Here is a 27571-nt window from a genome sequence, read left to right on the forward strand (position 1 = left end):
TATATATATATATATATCAAGTGTGTGTATATACCCACACATATATGTACTGTATCTAATAAGTTGCCTCGAGCTGCCTTTCAACAACTGCTCTCGATTTTAACTGATATTACAGTGCAGTTGACATTGTGACCTCACTAGTGCTTTTTTCATCTTTTTGATCCAGTACCCACAAGATCATTGGCAGTAGTCATTTTGCCTTTGACAGAGAGTAACACACAAATACACACACACACACGCACAATAAAACAAGGGCCTAGGCAGTCAAAGATAAATCCAGTATTTCCATACTGGATATTTTAAATTATACTTTGATATGAAAACCAAATCCTGTGCTTCTCCAGGGCAGAGAGAGAGAGAGTGAAAGAGAGAGAGAGAGAGAGAGAATAGGCCAAGTTCTGGCACAGCTTCACCAACTTCAGCTTTCTTTAAACTTCAATAAAATGTGATGGCTTTTTAACCAAATGTGTTACCGGGCTGCCTACACCTCTGGTTGCTCTGGGTTGTCAGTGGGGTGTGTGGATGTTCCTCCGATCCTCCAGCTCCTCAGCCTGATTATTTATGATGATGATGTCTCCCTGGGGAGTTCAGTCACCCCCGCTCTCTTATCTGGTCTGAGATCAGGAAGTTCAGCCGCTGCTTCTTCCCCCATCTGATATTTGGGGTTTTCGGATGCATAGGATAACAGGCATCTACGTTGTTTACATCTGAACTGATTAAAAAACAAATGAAAGAAGCCCACAGTCAGCTCATTCAGTAACATTATTCTGTGAGTAACACAGTAAGTCATGCAAGTAAAGCAGACACAGCATAGCCTTTTGCAAAGGGTTCAGTCATATAGTGAAAGTCCTAAATTAAATTACCTTATTTAAAAGCAGCTTGACAGTATATTTTTTGTCTTTTAACTTATAAAGGAAAAATAGACTTCTTTTCCTTTGGATGTTCCTTTTACTTTTGTTTATGTCAAGCGCATTAAATTGCCTCTGTGTATGAAATGTGCTATATGAACAAACTTGCCTTTTCCTCTGTCCAATCCAATTTGAGAGATGCATTCAAGGTAATCAGTAAATGCATCAGATGCATTAAGAAGCTCTCAGCTTTTAACTCATTCAGTTAAATTATTCTGTGAGTACAGTATCTACAAAACAGGCATATGATGGTTCCTGCATTATTAGTGTTCATCATTCATTTAATTCAATTTCAATCTTATTGATTTCTATAGCGCCAGGAACAATAGAAATGGTCTGAAAGTGCTTTACACTTTACCCAAGGCCTGAACCCTTTAGAGCAAGCACAAGCGACAGTGGCAAGAATTACCCCACTTTTAACATTCTAACCCAAGTTTAATTAAGTTGTTAATTAAAGGATCCAGCCATGAGGAAATGTTTCAGAGGCCTGTATCATGGGGGTGGGGGTATAAGGAGTACAGTGACACTCTGACATGACCTGAGAGGAGAGGTCTAATTAAGAAGCAACATATACAAATTAACATAAAATTAATTGGATTATTGATTATTGGCAATCATTATTAACTTTGATCTTCAATACTAGCAACTCCATTAATTCCCCCTTTTCAATCTTTCTTGACTTGAACACAAATCATTGGTATAAGGTCAGAATCAATTTTGCTTTAATGAAGTTAATCTCCCTCCCTTGAAGATGCCAACCCCATGTTTCCCAAGGTAAAACCACTGCTTTTGGCCAATTTGGTGGAAACCAATGAGATTTTTGGGACCCAAAATGTCTTTCCGGTGTCATTCCAAACTGGCAACCCTGTCTTCAGCCGTGAGTGAACCCAGGAAGCACAAGCAAAAATGATATGATAACACTTAGGGAAATGAAATCAAAAACAGTGCACAATGTTGAAAAATGTGAGTGTGCTGAGGGTGACGCTTGTCTCGTATCAACAGGAGACGTTCCTTCGCATCCTGTGGTCCTCTTTGTGTATTGTGGGTAGTGATACGCCTATACTAAAGGCCAGGGTAGACTACCTGAACCTTTAGATCGTTGCTGTTAGGGGTTTATTTTGCCCACAGCCTTTCTCACTTGAGGTGTTCGTCAAGGCTCCTTGGGAGGGGGTGGAGCAGCCGTCCCAGACGCAGCAACAGTCCCAGGAGTAAGGCAAGGTGTGTGGGGTGTGTTGATGGTGCTGTTTTGAATTTGAAAAAACTCTCCTCTGTCCCCCTGTTGACACCGTGGCAGTTGTTTCTATCACTACAAGGATCTCCCTCCAGCCGTGAGAAGCCAGAGGACTAGGCTAACAACCCACCCTGGTCTCCAGAGTCCTACATTCTGAAAAATATCTAGAGAAATAATTAATCCTGGGAAAAAGGTTTTATCTGCGACAAGTGAGCCCAACGGTGTTTTCCATTCCCTAAAGACCACATTCATCATTACCCTTAGCCAATGTGTCCTTGTCTTGTTCATTTTAATAACAGTGCACCTACAAGAAGTTAAATGTGTCAGTGTGTCAAAGAGTTTGATCATTTCAGCCTTATGGGCAATCAGGGCTCCAGCAGCTGTGGTAAAATTACAGCACTTCTATACTGGACCCCGAGTGTGAGTTGAATGGTATGCGTAAGCACTGACGTTATAGATATTGACAGAAACATCAGATTGTAAAGCAATTTTCAAATTGTGCTATACTAGCCTCAGCTCTCTGTCCCCAAGTCAAAAATGCTCCCCAGTCTTTTACCACTGGTGGACCTAAGGTCGACATCTGTTGATATCTCTAATTCATGTTCTTTTATCATTCCAAATTGTGGCCATAGCAATCTGGATGCTCAAAGGATCCTTATAACTTGAATCCTGACTGACCATTGCAAATGACTGGACTCCACAGTTTCCCTTACACAAGTTCTAAATTCAAATTTAAAAGCCAAAGATTCTCTTTCATACACCCTTTGTGACCACAAGCACTCATATTCTTTTGGGATTACACCTGAGTGGTAAGTAGACTCGAATGGAGAAAAGGCCCAAGTAGAGCCCAAATGGAGCCCAGTAGGGCCCGAATGAAGCCCAGTAGAGCCCGATGGAGTGTTTTTCTGAACAAGGGAGAGTTACTCTGATTTCTGACCAACACCCAAATGGAGCTTCAAAGAAGCCCAAGTTATTTACACAGTAGGTTGCCAGTTAGAAATTACTGGCAGTGCCGCCGCTCCCATAACGCGCACTACGCGCTGTGCGTAGGACACCAAATCCTGAGGGGGCACCAAAAAATAGGCAACTGAAAAATCATCATAGTTATAATAATTATAATGCCGATATTATTTCAGTATAGAAATATTAGGCACCTTTTAGGCATGTATATCACAAAACAGGCAGAACACGAGATATATTGAATTGCTCAAAAAAAAAGTTACGATGGTGCGTCGTGCTTCAGCGTACTCGTCAGTCGCGCTGGAACCCTGGTCGAGGTCTGCCGGATGCGGCCTGGAGACGTGTGCCGGATGTTTATTCAACCTCTTCTGTCGTGTCTGGGGCTTGATAAGCTGGTCGGGGCCCATGGACTTCTCGGTTCAGATGCGTGTTCTCCTGATCAACTCCTTGAGCCACTCGCAGCCACTGGATCCCACCGCTGCCACCAAATGTTAAAGGTAGGGATAGCTTGACAGTCTTGAGCTAGATGTTGTCTCAAAGGAGGACTCAGGAGGTTCCAGATGATGTTGAAAAAGATGGGCATTTTATTCCGCCCAAAGAAGGCCAATAAGGCAGTAAAACAATGAAAATACTAAATAAATAAATAATATAAACTTTGTAATAATCACATATAATGGACAACCTAGCCACATATACAAAAGAACATTAACAGTGGTCTAAGTAATAAAAGGACCACTTAAACTGGTCCATGGTGAGAGCTCCAAAGACTTACGTCCTTATGAAACGGCAACTCTCCCGACACCAAGGATCCTCTCAATTAAATAGGCCATGACACTCCCTTCAATTGGACCATGCCAATATTTAACTTCTGGGGTGTCAGGCAGGCAAACACATTTGGCTCATAACAGCCACAACATTTGGCTCATAGCAGCCATAAAACACAATCCCACACAGCGGGGAAGAAGTATACAGTGGAGCATTACATTATACATACCACGGCTTGGCGACGGCATAGCCCACACATAAAATATCACCCAACATATTAAATATGATAACTTCCGGATTAATCGGAAGCTACCAACCCGCGTTTATCTGCGGCATAGGCTACTGTCGCTACACAATGGTAGTCCTTTGGGGGATCGTAGTCCCTCACATTGCGCATGCTCAGACACAAACGGTTTACGGCATAAGGCTCAACATCAACATCAACATATCTGGCTTGTCTTAACGCATAATGTAGGTTTATTTAACGTAATATTTAATAATGTTGTAAACGGTTTAAACGTCAACATATGGGGCTTGTCTTAATGCATAATGTGGGTATATTTAATGTTATATTTAATTATGTTGTAAACGGCTAACAGCATAAGGCTCTAAGTCAACATATGAAACGAAACTGGGGAGAGACTTTTTGATCCTCCACCTCATCTGTTTTGTCCACTGTGACATCTTCTTTGTTTTTAAATAAATGGTCATGTTTTCAAAAAACTGGCTTTCGTCGCTTTTCTCCATGATTGAAAACGGATCTGTCGTTGTGACGCATGCGCGCGCGGCTTCGCTGTCGACAGCAGTCGACAGTGTCGCGAAATAACACATGCGCAATGTGAGGGACTACGATCCCCCAAAGGACTACCATCGTGTAGCGACAGCTACTCCCAAAACAAACGAACGACGAGACACTAAACAACGGTAGACAAAAGGTATGAAATATGACAATATGATTTTAACTAAATAAACGGAACACTTAACACAAGACATTGTATGGTGTGGTTATTTAATGTAATGATTGTAGAAAGCGAGCGTAACATTCACGGAAGATAGGTTAGGTTTTACCTGTGCTGGCTTTGACATAATTTTGATCAGTCTAAAGTTGCTTTTGCGTTGCCTGTGGAGTGTGTACGCATTGCAATAGCAAGGAGCTGGCGGGGCATTTCTGTATGCAAGTTCAGGTGCATGCGAAAGCGCGTTCAATTAAAGAATCAGTGCACAGAAACTTTGGCGGTTTAAGAACACATTTCCAGGCTTTCATGAATCCTGCAGAGATCTTTTCTGAGGTTGGTCTTTCGAAGTTGTGAAGAAGATATTTAAGAAGACACTTAAGATGTTAAATGTTCGAGAATGAGGTCCATTGTTTCCTCACAACGCTGTGTTTTCAATTATTGAACTGCATCCAATCCCATTGAATCGCATCGAATCGCACTGAATCGTACTGAATCGTTTTTTATCAACATGCATCTTTTCTTGTATCGTATTGTGCCCATGTATCTTTTTCATGAGAGATTCACACCCCTATCAGCAAAGCTGTGAAGATTTTCTCAATACTTGAATGTGTGTGTTTTGGCTGTTCTACATAGTGTGTTTACAAAGTAAAGTACAATTGTGTGAATCGTCTGCTTCTAAATCTTTGCTTTATTGAAGAAGATTGCTTACTTGTATACTTCTGCTTTTAAGTTTGTATTTAAGGATGACTATTTAATTTCTACGAAGATTTTGCACATCCCAATACTTGTGTGTATGTATGTTTTGGCTGTTCTGTGTACTGTGTTTACAAAGTAGATTTCCCTTTTTCGTTTTAATAAAATGTTAAACTGGCAGAAAGGAGTTATGCTTAGGGCACCAAAATGTCTAGCAGCGGCACTGATTACTGGAGTGTACTCCCAGAATCCCAAGACCAGATAAGCACTATAATAGTACTATATATAGTACTGACCTAAAGAGTGCTCTGCCAACCTGGGTGATGATGGTTGATTAGGATCTTACAGCAAATCCAAAAATATATTTCACGGTTGAACCTCCATAACTGTTGGTATTTTTTCGAATACGAAAGAATGGTGGTCGGAGAATAATCAATCAGGAAACCGGCTTTATTCTTGTAATGATGCGCATCAATGGAAAGAGGAAGGTTTCACTCAGCAGATTCACCCGTGTCTCTGATTAGACATTGAAACAGTCCAAGTTTAAGTAAACAGACTAATGGGTGTCAACCAATAGCCCCGACCCTAGATGAATATCGGCCAGCTACTCTGATACCGAACCTGCCACAATGTTGGTTCACAGGGGAAGTTGTTAATTAAAGGATCCAGCCATGAGGAAATGTTTCAGAGGCCTGTATCATGGGGGTGGGGGTATAAGGAATACAGTGACACTCTGACATGACCTGAGAGGAGAGGTCTAATTAAGAGGCAACAAATACAAATAAATATATGATTCATTGGATTATTGATTATTGTCAATCATTATTAACTCTGATCTTTAATCCTGATTCGCAACTCCTTCAGATTCAACATGCTCTGATTGAGCACCTGTGATGTGAAGAAGCCATGCCTTCATCTCTGTTTTCTGAGCATCAAAGAGAGTCATCTGCATTCACCTCCAGAAAATCTCTTTTTCAATCTGCTTCATCTCTTCAGATAGCAGCTGTCTGATCTAGTTTATTTGGTTGGATGAAACATTGCCTAATAAGCCAAACTGATGTTTAGCTCTCAGTTCACGTGTCAGTTTATTTCTTCTTTTTTTTGGATCGAAGGTGTAATTCTCTGAAGTGCCTCATCTTCCAGTGGTGGCTGTGGTTGCATCATTTAAGTGGGTGCAGCACATTTAGTAGGTGACCACAAGTGTAGTGCCCTAAGAATTAGATTCACCGGGGGGGGGGGGGGAGTGGCGCAAGCCGATAAGTCCCCCCATTTACGTGCTTCAAGTCTGGCCTGATGTCATTTCCCAGTCCTCTCCCCACCTCTTCTCCGCCTAGCCTCCTGTCATCACTTCACTGTCCTGTCCAAATAAAGAGATAAAAAGCACAATAAATAAACATAAGTGCAGGGTATGATTGTAAAATACTAACTACAAACATTTTACAAATAGGAAGAGTAAATGTTTTTTTCACCTTTTTTCTGAAAGTAGGACTAATTATGTGTTACTTCAAAATTACTTACAAGGGGCATACAATGTGCTTACCAGATAGTTAAAGGAAAGTAGAGGGTACTAAGCTACACTTACACTATAGGTCTATCGTCACAGGAAGGTAAATGGTACAAAGCTTTTTATATTTACAGCCCATACAGCTTATACTACACTGTACTTTAGAGAAGTTACAGGAAGGTACAGGGCACTAAACTATACTTACACTATACTTAGCAGATAGTTACAGGCCTACATTAGAAAGACGGTGAAATCAAAAACATTTATACTTCCCTTATTTGTTGTTTATGTTGTTTATAAATTACCCAGTAATTGCCACTTACAACAATCGTATCTGTACTTGTATATTTCTTACACTGTACTTCACAGTTACTCACCCTGCTTATTACACAAACTCACACATCCCCTCATGTTAAAGGGGTGGTAGCTATCTCTGGGTGGCATTATACAGTTCCTGTTCATGTGGCACTAACTACACACACTAAAGCACTGAAACTTTGGGCTTCCTTTATTCATCTTATCAGACATTTTGAAGCACAGCTCGGTAATGCCATTAAGACCACTCGCATTCTCATTAGTTGCTCTTACTTTGGTGATACGTAAAACGTGTTGCTCTTAGCTTGTTGACATGTAAGACGTGTAAAAGCAGAAATAGAAAAGAATAGAAAGGTAAGAAGAAGACAAAACATTGTTTTCCAGCAACCAGTCCATTCAACAGGATTTGATGGTCTCCATTTTCCCAATTATTTCATGTCTATTGGAACATATTACAGAGTTTAAATGGCCAACGGCTGGCCTTGGCTAAGCAGAAATTAAACATTTATTATACACAGTGACACAAAATAGTTGTACGAAAATGTTTTTTTTTTTTTTTGCTTTAAACATATGCACTTGGGCAGGAGCATAGGGATCGCCTACTTCCTGCGCTGATTCACTACGTGTCTAACATCTCTGGCAATTACGTTGGCAGTTGGCAGTAGAGGCTTGCGCTGGCTGCAATGAGTGCAATCAACCTTTGTGCGGTGTGCAGAAAACGCAGGTCTCTCGGACTGCAAGGGCAAGAGATGCGCTACCTCGGCACCTCAGCTGATATTCAGCCAGAATTCGTTCCAAATATTTACTATGGACGCTGAGACATGTTAACGGTTGAACAGGAGTATTTGTGTCTATATTAATGAACACAAACATGAATGAAGTGGACTCAGCATTTGTGAACTGCACCCTTTCATCAAACAGCTCATGGATTGGCGATGTCCACGAAGATGAGTACTACAGTATTGTCGAGGTCACCGAGACAACTATTTTACCAGCTTTCGTAGGTTTTCTCTGTTCCACAGGCTTGGTGGGGAACATTCTGGTACTGGCAACTATTCTGAGGTATGGTACAAAATAATGTTGCACAAATAGACTTAATTTTTGGGAATTTATATATATTGTAAAGATATATTAACGTGTCTAAATGTATGGTACAGTAATTATCTGCTATTAGAAGTTATCGGAAATACCACTGATTATTCACTGACTGTCGTCTGTCTTTTTCTCGCTGAAGTTTTCTGTTACGCGTTTTTTCTACATTGTAATGCATTAGTTCAATAATATCAAAAGTATGACCTGACTGTTTTAGTCGAGGTATTGAAATTCCTAACTATATTATGATGCACTGTGTACATTAGTGGTTCGTGTGGAGTGGGTCATCCAGGGGGGGGCGCAAAATCGGAAGGAGAACGAGAACCCTAATTAACCAAGTATTGTTCAGATTAAGCATGGCTGTGCTCTTACACCGTAGCCTGTAACTAACCTATTTGGTGATGAGTTTATAGCCCAACTTACTTTGTAATTACATAGTATGGTCAGGGTCTACCGTTTAGCCTATTTTACCTGTTGGTACCTAGCCTAATTATTAATACAACAGTAATGCGCCTAACCAACCCAAAGAATGGAATGATACATAGTCAATTTGAACCGGGCAGGTTTAATCCGTATAAAGCAAAAGCTCTAAACAAATAAAAAATGTCTTTTTAACTGATTAATGAAACTAAGTTAAAAATGTTAAACTGTTCAAATGTTGAAACGGTGTTAAAAAGAATCTATGACAGGAAAAAGTCTGTGGCTGTGTTGAGACTAATACCTTGTCCACACCTTCATGGATGGTGTAATGCGGAATGTTATTGGCTATTGATTGCTTTAAAATGAGTCTTCATTTTCATTTCAGAGCCAAGCAACGTTTTTTTTCACATTCTCTCACAACACTACACTGACCTGTGGCTATTTAATTATGTTTGAATGGATCAATCCATATCTCTGCTCAGTAGCTCATAGACCCCTGTTGCACAATTATGCCTAACTATGATTACCATATAATTGAATGTCATACAGCCAATGTTTTTCAGCTGAAGGATGGGGTGCAGTAGAGGCAGTATTAGTGTACAGGTGGGGTTTGAGACAGAGTGCATACAGTGTGGGGGAGGGGGGGGGCAACTTTTTCTTCTGAGTTTAAATGGAACTTAGACAAACTATGACTTTTGCCTTCTTTGGGAGGGTCAAAGTCATGACCCCATATCCCATTGTAATTCACACTATGGTTGGGGGCTGTGTGTTGGTGTGTTGAGAGGCTATGGCGAATGTGCTGTGTCAACTGCAGCTGTGTGTTCCTGTGCAGGTCTCCCAAGAAGACGGTTCCTGATGTGTACATGTGCAACCTGGCGGGGGCCGACCTGGTGCACGTCACCGTCATGCCCTTCCTGATCCACCAGTGGGCCCGAGGGGGCCAGTGGGTGTTTGGGAACACCCTCTGCACCATCATCTCCTCCCTGGACAACTGCAACCAGGTGGCTTGTGCCGTCATCATGACCGCTATGAGCCTGGACAGGTGAGTCACATGCAGGCTGTGCTCATCATCTCATGACATATGAACATGAATGTTATGAACATCTAAAAGTGAGGGTAATGATTATAATCCATTACACTTCTCATCAAATTCAGCGTGGTTGAAGATGAAGGACACTGACAACATTTAATTAATAATTTAGGCGCCAAGATGTCCCTCTGCGCACACCGCACACACACACACACACACACACACACACACACACACACACATACACACACTCACACACACACAAACATACACACATTCTGCTTTCTGCTATTCATTTGAATGACACATTGGCAAGGATTTGAGGGCAATGTTCAGAGAGGAAATTACTGCATCAGTTAGCATGCAAATCACTGTTTATACAGTCTGAGATTCTGAACCTGAGATTAGCATCTGATCTAGACCTTTGGTTGTCAATCAGGTAATGAGATGAGTGCAATATCTAGAAATTCAACGTCCACAGCTGGGTTTTCTTTTGCCTATTTTGAGTGAATTCATTAAAGGCGGCTGAAGCAAACACGAGTCTGTGGGCTTTTCCAACGGCTGTGTTATGGGAAGATTTTCAGAAATGTTTTATACAGCTGGGAGTTCATATCTTCAGGTTGTTTAGAGCCACTTTAATTTAAATATGTAATAAAGACAGTACAAATGGGATTTGATACTAATAAACCAGTTTCTATCAATCTTAGTCACATAATACCCTATGGAGGAGTTAATCCACCTCCTTTCAGTGAATATATTTAAAATGTCAAAATTTGCATTGCAAAGTGAAATAGAACCCCAGCTCATTAGGGACTTACAGGTGATAGATAGACTAGTGAGAGAGTCAAAGGTGTTTATATGTCTATGGTCAAAGCACTGCTAGCTGCTAATTACCTGATGAAGAACTGTTGTCACTACTACCGGTTCGATATCCTGTGCAGTGGAACACTTTCTCCGTGTAGTATGTCTTGGAACCCTTATAGGGCCTTATAGAGGCAGCCTTCATAGAAAGTGTTACCAAATATTCTTTTAGCCAAATTGATTTAATAGCACAGGTATATAATATATATGATGAGAGTATGGGCACTCTAGGAATTGAGACTTTGCGCTGGCAGAAGCCCTATTATTTTGGCAGTAGCTGGGTTTCCATCAAACTTATTCACATATTTGAAGTGCATTTATGAAAATTTGGCTAAAAAGAATGTGAATATGTGTTTCCATCTGCAAATAAAAAATGGACACTCTCCTAATCAGAGGAGGAGTTCTGAACAGCTGTGGGTTTAAAACGTCAGGTTGTAAGGGCTTTAACAGAAAAACACATCATAAAATCTCAACAAATGCGATTTGTTGCTAATAATGTTACCATCAATCTTAGCCGCATTATACCCTGTGTGAATCGGTAGTTAATCCACACCCCTCCAGCGAACTCATTCCTTATTTGACTCACAAGATGTTACTAAAATGTCAAGTGTTTCCACTCAGGATTTCTTATTCGCATGATCAAAATTCACATTAAAAAGTTGGATGGAAACCTAGCTAGTGTTAATTACTGTACAGTTCATCTCTGGAAATAAGAGTTTAACTGGGTGGCAGTTACTGTCCCAAGGCGTGAGCTGTTCAGGCTTAAATACTCACCCTTATATACACTCCCAGACATGTCTGCACTCAATAACCTGTGCAATGCAAACTGTCCAGGGAGATATATGGAGTTATGGGGATATCTTGGGAAAAAATAGATTGTATTGTATAGAGTTGTATCCATCTTAACAGTGTATTTTCTAGGCCAGTTGCCAGGTTACTTTTGATTGATCTTTATCACACACCTCTACCCCTCCATTTTTTTGACCCATTTAATTGTGTCTTTGGGAAGAGAGAGGTAACTACACACTTATTCTGACAAACCCTAGAGGTCCGTTGGGATGTGTTTTGATGAGTAGTGTGCACTGTGTCTGTAAACATGCAATTGTTAGCTCAAGCTTGTGTTGAGGATGTGGAGGGCAGACGGCTCGTCAATACAGTTCAGACCTCTGATTGCTGATACCAGACTCTTGAGGACTCTCTCTCTCTCTCTCTCTCTCTTTCTCTCTCTCTGTACACTGATGAGGTCCAGACTTCATTAAGAGGAGCAGAGAGCTGTATTTTTAACCCTTACAACTAGCATGGTAGGTCAATGAGAAAAGCGATAAATGAGTGTTTGTGAATAGAGCCTTGGCTTGTATTCTATTCTTGTCTATATGTAATAACGAGTGCTGTAAGTTTAACGCGTTATTAACGGCGTTATCGCAAACCCATTTTAACGCCGTTAATTTTTTTATCGCCAGATTAACGCGGATTTTTTTTTTTAAGATTAACATTCTTTTTGGCCTTGCAAACTGTGTAGTAGGCTAACGTTACGGTTTGAGTGAATTGTGAGCGCGATACGGCGAAATGGATGATAAAAAGCTTCTGAATGGAAAGTTTACTTTTAAAAGTTGTGTTGTGCAAAAGAAGCGAGCTTCACTGTTGTCTGAAAATGTCAACAGGAGGCTGGCTGAAAGCAAAGAAGTAGTAGGCTTACCTTTTATTGGTAACCTAACTGTTACGGTTCAATGTTTCTGAAATAAGAGGCCTGACTGCTATGTTCCCAGCAAACTTGAAAAAAAGAAAATATTAAGCCATGGTTTAACTGCACTATAGGCTGAGTCCTTGTTTACCTGAAATGTGCACTTTATAATTTTATTTTGTACCGCCCTGTTTGGCAATATTGGTTTTCAATCAAATAAAACATTTGCATAAAGCAAGCCAATTAACTTTTCCATGTTGATAAGGGCATTAAAGTAAAAATGAAATGATGCAAAAAAATAAAATAAACGAAGGGACATTTAGAATAGATCAAAATTTGCGATTAATCGCGATTAATTTTGAGTTAACTATGACATAAATGCGATTAATCGCGATTAAATATTTTAATCGTTTGACAGCACTAGTAATAACAGTTGTTTTGTCTAGTCTAATTTTGTTTTTCTTTATGTGAGCAGTCTTTGAGAGTAGGCCTGTAATGTCCCCTGCAAGTAGAAACCAGTAAAAGCTGATGTTTATTCTGGTTGTCTGTGCCTGGTTGTCCTGGTAAATTCCCCCCACTGCAGCCTGGAATGGTAGCCTGGCAGGGTGTGCTGGATGACTGCAGTGCACTGTGATTTTGTAAGCTTAGCGTTCATGTGGTGTGACGGATATATTTCCTGTATGGCTAAAAGGCTCTCAGGCTGTGCTGAGATGAGCTCTACAGTCCTCCTAACCACTCTGGCTCTCGGGCTGTGCTGAGATGAGCTCTATAGTCCTCCTAACCACTCTGCAGAGGCTTAACATCTCAGGTGAAGCAACTCCCAAATCAGAGGCTCACATGTTCCTTTTACATTCATTCATAGTAAATGTTCATGCTCAATTCAATTCAATTCGGTTCATTTTAATTCATTCATAAAGTATGGTAATAACTCCCTACAAATGTAATAAACCACAAACATAATTTAAATCTGCATTTTTTAAACAGGATAATCCCACAAAGGTAATGAATCCCCTGCGGCTGTTGCATACCATAAACCTAAGAACACATTTTTACCAAAACCACAAACATAATAACGTCCTCCTGCAGGAAATTATGTTTTACGTTTGTGAGAAGTTATTGCATTTATGGGATTATTCCATTTAAAAAGTGCACAGTATACGCCTATTTAGTCTTTATACTCCCAAACCAGAGATTTATACCCATCACGGTTCTCTGCATGGTTTGTTAGTAGAAGCCAGTGAGTGTTTGGGGAGGCTTATTGACATCTACATTATGTTAATGTTTATTAATTTATACTTTTAGACACATACCGTACTTCCCATGTGTAACTGCTCTGTGATCCCCCTCTGCAGCTTGCCCCTTCTCCAGTGGTGATCGGTGTGTCTGAGCATATTGATTAGCTCATGCTAAATCAGTTTCCGCAGGAGAGCAGTAATGCATATTGGACTGAAGAAGGTGCACTGTAGAATATTAATCTAACCACCAAAATAAGATGAAATGTTTTTTTTCAGTGTATGTTTGTGTGTGTGTGTGTGTGTGTGTGTGAGTGTATGTGTGTATGTGTGTGTGTGTGTGTGTGTGTGTGTGTGTGTGTGTGTGTGTGTGTGTGTGTGTGTGTGTGTGTGTGTGTGTGTACGGGGGTTATTTATATGCATGTGTTTGAGGATTTTTTCATGTAGGAGTGTGTATTTGTGTATGTGTGATTTGATTCACAGGTTGTATGCAGGTACGGTCATTGTTTCTACTGACATGCCTGTTCTTGGATCCCCCCTGTAAAGATTTGCATCCCTGTTCTGTGTGCATGTCACATGCAAGTTGGCAAATTGGATTCTCTCTTTGATAGCCTGGAGGTATGATGATGCAAATGTTCTTTTATTTAACTCTTGTTCATCCCTTAAAGAATCAAGCCAAGCATACTGAGTAGACAGCATTAATTTTTCAGCCATGGTTACCTGCTGGTTCATAAGATGTCATTCAGTGATATGTGGATTAGGGGGGTTGCAGACTTCCTTTTATCGTTGTATTTTAGGTAAAAAAAAGAAAAAAAAAGAAACTCAGTAGCAGGAGATGGGCCACCAACAGCAAATAGTTGACAAACACACACACGCACACACACACGCACACACACACACACACGCACACACACACACACACACACACACACACACACACACACACACAGACACACACACACACACACACACACACACACACACACACACACACACACAGACACACACACACACACACAGACACACACACACACAGACACACACACACACACACAAACAAATCATGCTCCAACACATTGAAAACATGCTCCCAAGCATACAGTGCATTAACCTTTCCACAAAGCCTTCAGGAGTGATTTCAGGTGATGTACTAGCTCAGTAATTTATTAGTCACAGTCATTTAAACATGTAAGCATGTAAAATATGCTAATATATACACAGCAGCCAGCGTGTATGAACGTGTATGTCTTACATTATGCCAACCATTGCAGCAGGCATTATACTCAGCAGACAGTGGAAGCCAACCCAGAGAAGGACCTTTCTGTGGGGTTTTTCACAGTGAAGGAAGTCCCTGTGCTAAGATGCTATTTTTTTCCCAAGCTGGCATTTTTCCATCGGTCTCGTCTTTGTATCTCTAACATCACACAAAGAGAACACGTGCAGTTCGAAAGCATTTCAGTTCTCAAACGAATATGCGCCGCAGAACAAAAGGTTGTGCAGGGTCTTACAAAGGCCTAATGTGCGGAAGGTAGATAAATTGTGGGTGTCCTGTTCTGTTTTGTTGTTTGCCAGTATTCTGCACCATAGAGTAGACTTGAGTTATATATGTACGTACTATATTGGTTGGTTTTCCAAATTTGTCTTGTGAAGGTGATTCTTTGCTTTCTTTTTTTCGGATTTTGAATGTCCATCTTAGCAAACAATGGCGCCTATGTCTGTGAAGCAAGTTGTGTTTTCTAGTTCTTGTCCATTTATCATGATTTGGGGTTTGTTGTGGTTGTGCTCACCAGTGCTATTTGTCCATAGGAATATAGACTCAGTCTTTTCGAAAAAGTCAAGGTGTTTGAGCACAGTGTCGAGAGTACAAGAAATTCCTTTCACTTTGTCCTCTGTTCTCCACATGACACGCTCCATGGTGATATTGAACTATAGCGCTGCCATTATACATCCTTGACGGACTCCAGAGCCTACCGCACAGCTGGTGTTGTTTGTTCCTAGGGAACAGGAAAGGTTTATGTAGTAGTTTATATTGGATGATGTTCACCATATGGGAGGGGATGACATAACTCCTTAGTATCTTCCAGAGGCTGTCTTTATGGCTGCTGTCAAAGGCCTTCTGGATGTCAATAAAGTTTATCTCGAGTGGGCATTACCGTATATCACACTGTTCAGTGCTGTTCTGCCTTTCCTGTGTGCAGCTTATTTGTCCCTCAGTGTTGGTCTGTTGTGTCTGCCTCTGATGTTATGGTGAAATGGTCTTGCAGAGTATATGGAGTAGTACAAGACAGTTAAAGACAATTAACCAGTAGCACAATAGTGAGTTTTAATGTGAACAAATAATGACACACTGTTAGTCGGCATCCTTTTCATGACATTTGTCATTGTCACAGTAGTTACAGTTGCAGTATAATCACTCAGTGAAATTATTTCTACATGACAGTATTTTACAAGAAAGCTTTTGAAAGTTATTTTAAAAAGGGCATGTCTAACCATGACTCACAGCAGTGATGGCCTTTGGCTCCTTTCTGAGTCATTTGTTAGCTCCTTTCTGAGTCATTTGGGTCAAAGGTTAGTCACCCCTAACCTTTGACCCTCTAACCTTTCACTTTTGCGGCTGACCCTGTTAGGTATCTAGCGCTGGTGCACCCCTTCCGCCTGATGAGCCTGAGGACGCGCTCGAAGACCATTTGGATCAACCTGTTTGTGTGGGCCGTCTCCGGCGTCCTAGCGCTGCCCGCCTGGGTCCACTCTGAGGTCCTCCGCTTCCCTGACGGCCTGGAGAGCTGCTCCATGAACCTGGCGTCCCGCAGGGCACTGCTTTGGTACGCCACTGGCAGCAAGTCCCTGCCTGGGGGGTGGAATCTGGGCCTTATCCAGACTAGTGCCATCCAGACTAGTGGCACTGTTTTTTAAGCGGATGTAGATTTGAGATTTTATGTAGTTGATCATTTATTTATTTATTTATTTATCAACCCCCCCAGTCATTCTTACAAAAGGTGTACTAATGTTAAGGATTAGGAGTTGTTTTATGATTAGGGTTATTTCTATTAAAATATCCTTTATAGATTAGAAATGAATGACTAACAAAGGCTTAAGATGTTTTTATCCAAAATTAATTACTACAAAAGTTATTGACATAAAGAACATTGGCAACATAATATCAGCAATAATAATATTAATTATTATTGTGTACTATTATTTATAAGTAATAATAAGTATTGTTATTTATGAATCCGTGATTTTTCACAATTATTAATAACAATAATTGTTATTGTTGTATTATTGTGTAATTATTAAAAAATGTAATATCAGATATACCATTCTGAATTCACCAGAGCTAGTAGGTGTACTTCCTGAGCTGACGCATTCCACAGGCACCTTCTGTAAGGGATGTATACATTGGTTAATTCGTGTAAGGATATTTCTAGATCCGGGGTTGTAACTCATGCGTCGGATGGTTCTGGGTCTGGAGTTTTAAACACATTTCTGGGACTCTATACATTGATGTATCACATGTTGTCATGTGTTCATAAATATTGACTGTCACACAATGGCTTACATAATCACTTACGTAAGTCAAGAGTCTGCACTGTGTGAGGAGGTGTGCACTGTGCTCAGGGCATCTTATAGTCATGCAATCAGCCACAATCACCATGTCCAAACCCCCCCCCCTTAGCAGTGACAATGGCCATTCACTGGACATTGCAGAATTGCATGCTTGGTGGTGTGTCATAGAGGTAGAGTAAAACAATGAGGGTACTGTTGAACTCATCTCACATAGAAGGCCTAAGTTACCTCAAGGAACAAAACACACTTCTGAAGGAGTGGACGGTATGAGTCAACCAGGAGACCTTAACGGTAGTCATCCCTCGGCTTCAGTCAATCAACGGCTGGTCGATCTTTGGCCTTGCAGAGCTCTTCAAAACTAGCTTGTACACATTCATGTTTGTGGTTTAAATCTTTGTTTTTGTTCTGTCTTTGCAGGTACACCATCTACCAGACCATGGTGGCCTTCTTCCTCCCTCTGTCTCTCATTCTCCTCTGCTACCTCCTCATCCTGTGCTACACCTGGAAAATGTACCGGAGGAACAACAAGGCACACCAGTGAGTTACGCATGATGGATGGATGGATGGACAGAGAGCGAGAGAGAGAGAGAAAGAAAGCCAAGGAAATTATTGTGCATTATAGTGCATAAAACCTAGTGCAATCTTTTTATTTCTTATAGATACAAATGCAGCTTACAGCTGTCCCTTTAATGCAGGGGTGCCCACATATCTTCCTTTCAGGGGCCAAATATTATTCGGAGAGGAGGGCCGAGGGCCAACACCAAAGGTTCATGTTAGGTCATGCCCCATTACATCGGAATGTATTGCATATTTGTGCAAAATTAACATTAACATTAATAGTACTATAATAAAAGGTAGACTTTTAATTTATTTATTTATTTATTTTGAAAGCAGGAATGTCGCTCTCAAAAAAGTACCTTAAACACAGAGTTTTTCATCCAAAAATGGTTTATTGGCTTCACCAGACAAGAAACCTAAAGTGCGAGTGCAGAAGTTCACAGCATATATAGGACATGCCCTCATTAGCAGGATTCAAATGGACCAATCACAATGCATTTACGCAAACAATTAATTGGCAATCAATTAACAAGCACCAGAGACCAGCTGCATGTTCAATCGTCTAGCACAGACCCAAACATTTCATCCAACATCTATATCATACTACATTTCATTGCAAGTGCATGTGGCAGTTGAGAAACATTGATATAGGTCACACAGGAATGTCCAAGGTTACAGAAAAAAAGTCAGGTCAAAGTCTTTGTTGAGTCTTCCAGGAGACAATGTGCCCATGTAGAAGGTCCAGCGCGCTTCACATTGCAATCATTTACTTTCCACCTCACAGCTTCTGCGGCTGGGTGATATACGTTCAATTGCCACTACCTCCAAGTCACTAATCTTGTGCTCAGCCATGGAGAAGTGTCTGGCCACTGGTGATCTCATGTCCTTCCTGTGGATGGCACTCCTGTGCTCGTTGATTCGGATTCTCAGTTGCCTGTTGGTCTTGCCAATGTATTGTAATCCACAAGGACATGTTAGTAAATAAATTACATTCACAGAGCTGCAAGTTATGAATTTGTTGATAGTATATTTTTTACCCGACTTGGAGCATTTTAATTTACTGGTTCTCTTCATACCTGTAGTGGTGCACGATGTGCAATTCCGGCAGGGGAAAAAGCCTTTTGCATCATCTAGTCGTTCCCGTGGTGTCTTGGAACGGTCAAACGTGTGCGCATGCACCAAGATGTCTCTTATATTTCTGGCCCTGGAGTGTGCAAAGAGTGGCGGATCTCCAAAAAGAGTTGAACATGCTTGATCTGTGTTAAGGACATCCCAATGTTTCCTAATTACATTTTCAATCTGATTGGTCAGAGGTGTGTAGGTGGTGCAGCAGATCACAGAATGGTCCTTGTTCTTTTTCTTATTATTTTGGGTGTCACTCTGGGCCGAATTTAACTTGTACAGGGCCCGGTCCAGTGTGCCCTTGCTGTAGCCTCTTGCGTGGAATTGTCTGTACATTTTGTCTGTACATTTTGTCTGTACATTTTGTCTGTCTCAATCCGGAAGTCTTGGTCATCACTGCAGATTCTCCTCACTCTCAGGAATTGGCTGTACGGAAGTCTCTGTTTCAAAGAGGTGGGATGGAAGCTGGAAGCATGCAAGATACTGTTTTTATCAGTAGGTTTGACATAAAGAGATGTGTGAATGGCATCACTTTCATGTATGACCCAGGTGTCTAAAAAACTGATCTTGAAAGGATCACATTCCATGCTGAACTTGATGGTTTCATGTAGACGGTAGATGGAGATGGTTTAATGTACAGTAGAAAAGATTCTGGTGCTTGTTAATTGTTTGCGTAAATGCATTGTGATTAATCCATGTCCTATGCTGTGAACTTCTGCACTTGCACTTCAGGTTTCTTGTTTGGTGAAGCCAATAAACCATTTTCGGATGAAAAACTCGGTGTTTAAGGTACTTTCTTGAGAGCGAGCTCCGGCCTTGATTTTTGTCTATGTAACTTTTTTGGAGCCCACGCACTGATACAGACAACAGCCACTGTCAAAGGCGCAGTTTCTTTCCGTGAATACTACTTTGAAAGCAGGAATGTAAAAAAAAATGTAATTAATGAAGTGCTTATCAGTGGGAGACATGAAGCCTGTCCTTGCTTTTTAAAAGTCTCTCAATGTTAGGTTCCATCTGACTCACTGCTAGAGTGAGTATGTCATGGAGATGCTGGTCAGACAGCACGTTTCTCAATGTATTCTTGTTGAGATTCATGAAGCTAAAAGCCTGTTACAGTTTATTGTATGACTGAACATGCCAATGGGCGTTTGGATATCCACTAGCTTCAGTAGTGCTGCTGGCGGGGAAGTGTGGGTCAGCTGTAATGGTCCCTCCAGTGTCGATACGGAACAGAGCTGGCCGTTAATCTGACAATGATCCGAAAGTATAACGCCATATCAGAGGCCGCCTCTACCTGATCTGTTTGAACAAACATGTTTCAACAGCGGAAGTGAGAGAGAAATGGAGAAAATCACCCACAAAGCACTCCACCAAGATATCATCTGTTTTCTTTAGTTGTGGATTTGTGCATTGAAGTTGTGTTTATTGACTGCGCAGCGGTACCTAAGCGAAGCCTTACACCAAGGAGCAGAATCATTTGAATGGTTTTATACTTGGAGGTTGACAGGAAATCCTTTTGAATTGCTCTTGTGAAAGGACTGTCACAGTGGGTGGCATGATATGGGAATAATGAAACGCTACTTTGTGTTTTAAATGGCTTCGAGGCTTTGTTTCCTTCAAAAGCAGGCTGCTGTTTGGTGTGTAGGATATGACAGCGTGTCAAATGAGTCCAGCAGACAGCCCAAGGCAGAAATATGAACAGCAACTGATAGCTGATAGTGTGATATTCTGTGCATAAAGCAATTGTGGTTGTTGGCATATATTATACTCTCTCTAACAAACAGTCATAAGCACACACACACGCACACACACACACAAACAAAGCAACTCACATTCACAAACACGCACTACAATTCAGATAATCAATTGTCTCATTACTGAGTGAAAAGTGATTGACGTATTACTATGGATCAACTTCCTTTCGGCATCAGAAATAGATTTGAGAGTATCGGTTCCAGATTCCCCAGGCTTGAAGTAGACTATTTCAAGACAAACACCTCAATCAAGGACAGAATGCAATGCCCTGGAGCCGTGACCCCTGGAGCCGTGACCCCTGGGGTCTTCGGAATCGGTCTTCCTCTCAAGCTTGTTTTGTTGCTCAGCTGTATGCTCATGTAGGCTACATGTCCACTGCATGAATTTGAGTTTTTCTCGTGAATTCCCCAGGTTTGGTAACCCCATGCTGTGCCTTGTTTGTGCCACAGGTACAATACCAGTGTGCCGAGAGAGCGGGTGATCCGGCTGACCAAGACGGTCCTGGTCCTGGTGTCGGTGTACCTGGTGAGCATGGGACCGTACCACGTGCTGCAGCTGGTGAACCTGAGTGTGCTGCGGCCGTCATTGGCCTACCACACCTGCTACTACCTGTCAGTGTGCCTCAGCTACGCCGCCAGCAGCGTCAACCCCTTCATCTACATCCTGCTGAGCGGACACTTCCGCCTGCGCCTCCGCACGGCACAGCGCCTGACCCTCAACCCAGCAGCCCAGCACAGCACACTCTGACTGCGTGGTCCAGATCAGTTTTTGACTCACAACGTGCTCCAATCCAGTTTATGAACCTCCACAGCACGCTCTAATCTAGTTCCTGTACTGCAGCGTGCACCAATCCAGTCTATGATGATAGCTAGTCTCACACAAAGTGGTTTATGACGTCTGACCTGAGTTAGTCAGATTCTTTGAGGTAGATATTTAGCCAAATTCTACTAAGTCCTTAATCTCTGATGTCACAAAAGGTGAAACCAGCAGGTTTGAGAAAGTAGAGAGTTTATAACAAATAGCTTTTGGCTTATGATGAACATCTAAGCTTGCTCATCAGCACAGTTACGTCCCACCCTCTGCAGTCTCCAATCCCTGTCACCTACATCCTGTTGAGCCTCCTTCCTCCTCTGACATCCACCACACGTCCCAATCCAGCTTGTGACTCAGAGCGGAGGTGCTGGGGCCATCCAGGTCCAGGTGGTAGAGAGGAGCTTAAGTGACTATGTGACTTAAAACGAGCACAGGTCTTTACATTTCTACTTGTGATATCTCCTAAGGCCCAGACAATTGGAAGTGTTGGAAGAACAGACACGGTAAACTTGTTCATCAGCACATTTCTGGGCTGAGATGGTCAGACAAAGTGAGATTGTGAATTGGTGCTATTTCTGCATCTGCATGTGTACAACATAATATCGGTAGGGGATGGATGGATTCCTATTTAAGGTAAATGTGGAGGAGGCTAACAATGCTTATATTACTTGTATTATGATGAGTTGCACATAGATATAGATAAATCTCCAAGGCAGTTACATTTTTACTGTATAAAAGATGAACTGCGTGTGCTTTATGTTATGATGTACATGTGAGTTGATAGTTTAGGCCTTAACTTCTGTCTGTTGCGCATGAACTGGAGCTATTGTGTGGCGTGTGGGAGCATTGCACTGACACACCGATGTTTGCGCTTAAGCTCTTGCTCATGGTATTAAATTAGCAAGTTATTAAATTAGCTTTAGTTCATGCACAGCGGACTCATTGCTTGTTCCCAGTTGCTGCCCATCAATGAAATTAAGGCCCTTTAGGTGCTAAGAGGCTATGTTGCGGAAAACATCCGACCTGTTCTGGACTTTTCAGCTTTTGAAGCAGGTACACTCACAGGTATAATCCATCAACTCCCTTTGAAAGGAGATCTCTGTTCATAAACCTAGTGAACATCCCCCTGGCAACGCATAATTCATCACATATTAGACCATAAATATTATGTAGGCATTATGCCATGCTTTATGTACTTTTTGGGGGCAAAGACAAAAGCGCATCTATCTATCTATCCTAAAGGCCCTCCACGTTCAGAGCCTATTGATACTATGGTAACTTGTCTCCCCCTGCTGGATATTTATGGTGTTACATGCAATAGTGTCACTGCTCACATTGTTCGCTAAATTTATAGCCTACAAGACTTAAAAATACAGACTGAAACTGGGATGGCTGGGATGTGCACAATTGACATTGTTGTAAAGTGTAAAGTAAATGTGTTTGTAACTAACTTTGCATGTGTTCAAAGATAGCTCTAAAACGTGTAGATATCTGTAAAGATGATTAATCAGCATGGTATAAAATGTAGTTCCTTTTAAAACATACTTTTGTGAGCAGGCCAGTGTGGTCATGGTGTTATCAGCCACTGTTTAAACTGCTGGGTAAATATATCAGAAAGTAAAACTCATCGATGTGCACGATCTATTCCTTTTTTGCATGAATGAATGTGTACACTCTTGTGGGGAGTCCAGGGTCTATGTTGCCTGTGACTGAGTGCAAGTCAATAGAAATCGATGTCGCTTATGATGAAAACTGAGTGTGTGGCTGAAAACCGTTAGGGGTGTTTTGTGGCTGTCTGGTGTTTGCTGGGCTGGACGCGGAGACAGCCCTTGGGGGGGGTAAAACCAGCTAACGGGAGTGGGAGAGCAACCGCCAACAAGAGGCCAGCATTGGAGCACCAGGAACCGGACTGGCCTGAGTGTCTGGGTTGTGCCAAACACACACACCCAACAAAATAAAAATTGCCCTTGGCGTGGGATCGATAGCTATCCAACCAGGCCAGACCAGACAAGAGCCAGGCCAGCGTCTCTCCCCAAGCATAGCTGCAGGGCATGGCTGGGGAGGCATCCCCCCTCTCTGCTGTCTCTCTATCTCCCTCTCTCTCTCTTTCTCTCTCTCTCTGTGTCTGTCTCTTCTGCAATCAGTCCAAAGTGGCAAATGTGCTGATCAATAAAAGTGTCTCGATGTCACCCAGTCTCTGTTGTTTACCTCTGTCATAGATTTTGACAGCCCAACATGATGCTTTGGCAGTTGAATGACTGGGTGGTGTTTGCGATCACTCACACAAGAGTGATTCAACAAAGGACTGAGTTGAGTGTGTTAATTCTGCTCTCGGGTTGGGACAGCAGTTGACTGAGACCCAAGTGTGATTCATCCCTTGACTCAAAAAGAAGAGAAACAGTAGAGGAAATATGTTCTCTCCACTTCCCATTATACCAGATCTCAAACCTGTTTCTCTAGAACATTTAACTCTTTCTCTACCTCTCTGTTTTTCCCTCCATCACTCAATATTACTTTGTTTATTCTGTCCTTTTCTTTTTTAACCTCTTTCTTCCTACCTCTTGCTCTCTTTCTATGTCCTATGTATGTATGTATGTATGTATGTGTCTCTGGTGTGTGTGTATGTGTATGTGTGTCTGTGATGTGTTATACGTGTTTGTGTGAATGTGTGTGCATACGTGTGTGTGGGTATATGTTTACATGTGCTTGTTTATGTGTGTGTATGTTTACATGTGCTTGTGTATGTATGCATGTTTTTGTGTCTGTGGTGTGCATGTGTGAATATGTGGCGTGTGTTTCTGTGTTATATGTGTTTGTGTGAGTAAGTGTATTTGAGCGTTTGTGTGTGTGTGTGTGTGTTTACATGTGCCTGTGAGGGTCGTTTGACTGGTTCCAATCGGAGAGAGCAGACATCAGGCCGTGATGAGTGACAGCTGTAACCTGACATTGTTTGACCTTGTTTGTGCCCGGTGTCCACCAACACCAAGGCCTCATTAGTGCTGCCCCAGAGGACTGCCTGGCATATGTCCAGCGTCTGGTCATCAGGCACTCTGCTCTCCCTGAGCGATTCACCCATCAGAGGCTGCTGACGATGTCCTGTTCTCTACATTTAACCAGGCCCTCTGTACGGAGGTAGATTCGTTTACCCTCATTCAGTTCAGGTTTTTTGTTTTGACTTTTTCCAACAGTAGATGGCGCTGTCTCTTCATTTTATGCATATTTCGTGACAATTGAGGTGAAAGGATGAAAAACGTTTGATACAATCTATATATAGGGATTTGGTATCTTTATGTATACTTGAGTTTTACTTCTTCGGATTTCTCATGGTCTAAACTGAAGGCAACGTAGCCTTAATCTGCACCCCTGGACAGGCTCTTTGGCTCTTATCCAACTCTAACTGAAGTTGGGGTTTTGGGAAACAATTTTGGCAAGGCAAGCATTTGGCACCATTTGACATCAGCCGATGGGCGCGACCTACGTCTCTCCAGCCCTCTCGCCGAATCATCTTCAAATTGATGGCTGAAGTCTTTGGACTGTGTTGTCTACCCTGGCAAAGTGTAGCGTAGAGGGTTTTTTTCAAGGAGGTGGTTCAATTGCGTAGGAAATTAATTATTGGTTTCAACCTATGTTTATCTTACACAGCGTCTTCATTGCAGGTGTTGCGTGAGGTTCTACCGTTACCCGTTGGTTTTCACTAAACAAAGACAATTTGATGTCACTATCGCACGAATGAGAGCGCGGTCTGAAGTTACAAACACCAACCCTAAAATAACACCCAGGCAACATAAAAATGAACGGCAAAAATTCGACATTTAAACGACGACTGCGGAATTAATATCTTTTGACGTTGCTATTCTGGAACCGACTCGTGTGTCCGGGTGCAGCACAGGTTTTCGCCTGCGAGGCAGTGGTGCGCACAGGTTTCCGACAGCCTGTTGTCTCTCGGGCGGGTGCCACCCACAGAAAAACCGAACAGGAGCGAGAAGCCTGACAAGTTCTCCGTAATTAGACTGGGCTGCTGGCCCCGTGCGGCCCGGCGCGTTAAATACTTGGAATCTTATATGACAAGTGTGATCACGAAATAAAGTCGCATTTAATTAATTCGCTGCCTGTTCCCTCGAAGCCATTCTGTGCTGTGCTTTATAAATCCGTTACAGGTCGTTGTATAAGGCCAATCAAGAAGGAAATGCATAATTCTGTGCAGTTATTTAATTATGTGCAGTCTTTGTAAGCTTATGCAATGAAAAACTGTAGTTTGTTTTCTCAAGATAGCCTGCTCACACACACACAAACTCCTACACACCATACGTGTAACGTATATAATTCTTGTGTTTGGGATGAATCGGCCTGTGAGAAACAATAATTTCATGCATTAGTTTCACATAGGCTAGCCTGTCTTTACAAGATCTATCCGTCACGTCTTTTTCTATTAGAACAATAAGAAAACATATATTTTACTTACATTAATACCTTAAAAAAAAACGCTGATTGATAACCAATAGGCCTATGCAGAAACTATGCATTTAATTTACACATCACTCTTTCAATAATTAAACCGTATTAGTTATAAGGGAAAAATATTCGAATTATTCCATGATCCGACTGAGGTCGTGTGTAGTGCACGTTCTCACAGTTTCCCGCTTGCACAACCCCGGCACATGCTCGCGCGGCTTGTGCTGCTGAAGGCTCACCATCGAGGGCTCCAGATGGATCAACACATGCTCTAACTATGACAAACCAACTCGGGCTTTTACATTTGACCTCAATCTATCACTACAGCTTTATGGTGAAAATGTTCTTTCAGCACCTTGTCTCTCAGAGTATTTACTTGAAAAGCCCAAGAGCGACTGGTTTGGATCGCTCTCCCTGCTGTACAGTGAGTGGCTGAATATTAAACATCTTCTGATGTACTGGCTGTGATATATTCTTCTATCTTTGCTGTCAAAACTCTTGTATATCCTCTGAAGTGCTGGGTTATGTGTTGTAGGTTATATTATAAATTTCATTTATCTCTTAAAAATAAAAATATCTCTAGATTATTTCAGAAGTCTTGGCCTACATTAAGGTTCAATTCAGGCTCCAGTAATATCTGATTAAGCCCTACAATGAGATGAAGGTGAGCGTAGTTAAACATTTGTTACATTATGTAAAAGATCATCCCGTCAAAGAGGTATCCTCCTGCTATGTTATCTGCTTTACTGTGTCATACATGGTGAATAAGATATAGATGATGATGAAATAGATATTATTTGTTTTGGGTTTTGTTTTTTTACAGCTATTACTCTCCCCACAATGTTTAATCTGATTTGAGGTCAGAGGGGCCATAACAGCCATCTGCATGTACGGGGAACGAGAGCACCGGCCAGGTGAAATGGTTTTTCAAGCACATCTGCATGCGTGTGAATGAAACGTATTAACATGCAAGTGTCTAAAACAATAGCCGGGCCCATTGTTTCCCCAGCCTTCATTAATGCCGTGATTTTGTGCCACTGACGATTGACTGCCAAGTTTGGTGAACATCAAAGCCTCTTCCTTTTCTTCCCGCGGACCAGAAAACCCATTAAATTAGCATGCATATTGAATCTTGAGCCCAATAAGTTGCCTAATGAATTGGAGTGGGGCAGGGACAATGTCCACCACCCACGATGATGGCAGAATGAGACATTAAAAGTAGTCGTATGTCTAATAGCGCTTGTTGATTTAGAATGAGCTGGGAGGGTCGGGGGGGTTGCATGTGGAGGGGGACAGTGTGAGATGAAAATCGACCTTCAGTGCTCTCTATGCCCAGTTAATAACCTGGTCTGCTTTGATGTGGTTGCGGCGGGCGAGGTGGCTCTTTCTCCGGATCACTTGTGGCATGTAAATGCAGTGGGTGTTTCATGTCCTTACCTGCTCAAGGGTTCGCCGGGCGCATGGCGTGAGTCGCCTTCCCCCCTGCAGCCCAGCCCCGCCCCACCCCGCCTCATCGTGCTCACTCATGCTTTCAACAGCAATGACTCATGGGGACGTCACCCTCTCCCAGTAGGCCACTCAAGGAGGCTTGAATGGCAGTTATTAGGGGTGTGCATCTCTCCCGTATGGATATCGACAATCCGATATGTATGTAGA

General features: G+C 41.9%; 1 protein-coding gene across 1 annotated transcript; it reads left to right on the forward strand.

The window, feature by feature from the left end:
• Positions 1–7519: 7519 nt before the first annotated feature.
• On the forward strand, positions 7520–21497 carry mchr2a (melanin concentrating hormone receptor 2a). The gene is made up of 5 exons (XM_012824552.3): positions 7520–8394; positions 9677–9886; positions 16276–16470; positions 17633–17752; positions 21100–21497. The coding sequence occupies exons 1-5, from the start codon at positions 8192–8194 to the stop codon at positions 21395–21397; spliced, it is 1026 nt and encodes a 341-aa protein (XP_012680006.3). The 5' UTR covers positions 7520–8191; the 3' UTR covers positions 21398–21497.
• The last annotated feature ends 6074 nt before the right edge of the window (positions 21498–27571 follow it).

Source organism: Clupea harengus, chromosome 11 (genome assembly GCF_900700415.2).
Source record: "Clupea harengus chromosome 11, Ch_v2.0.2, whole genome shotgun sequence".
Taxonomy (NCBI): domain Eukaryota; kingdom Metazoa; phylum Chordata; class Actinopteri; order Clupeiformes; family Clupeidae; genus Clupea; species Clupea harengus.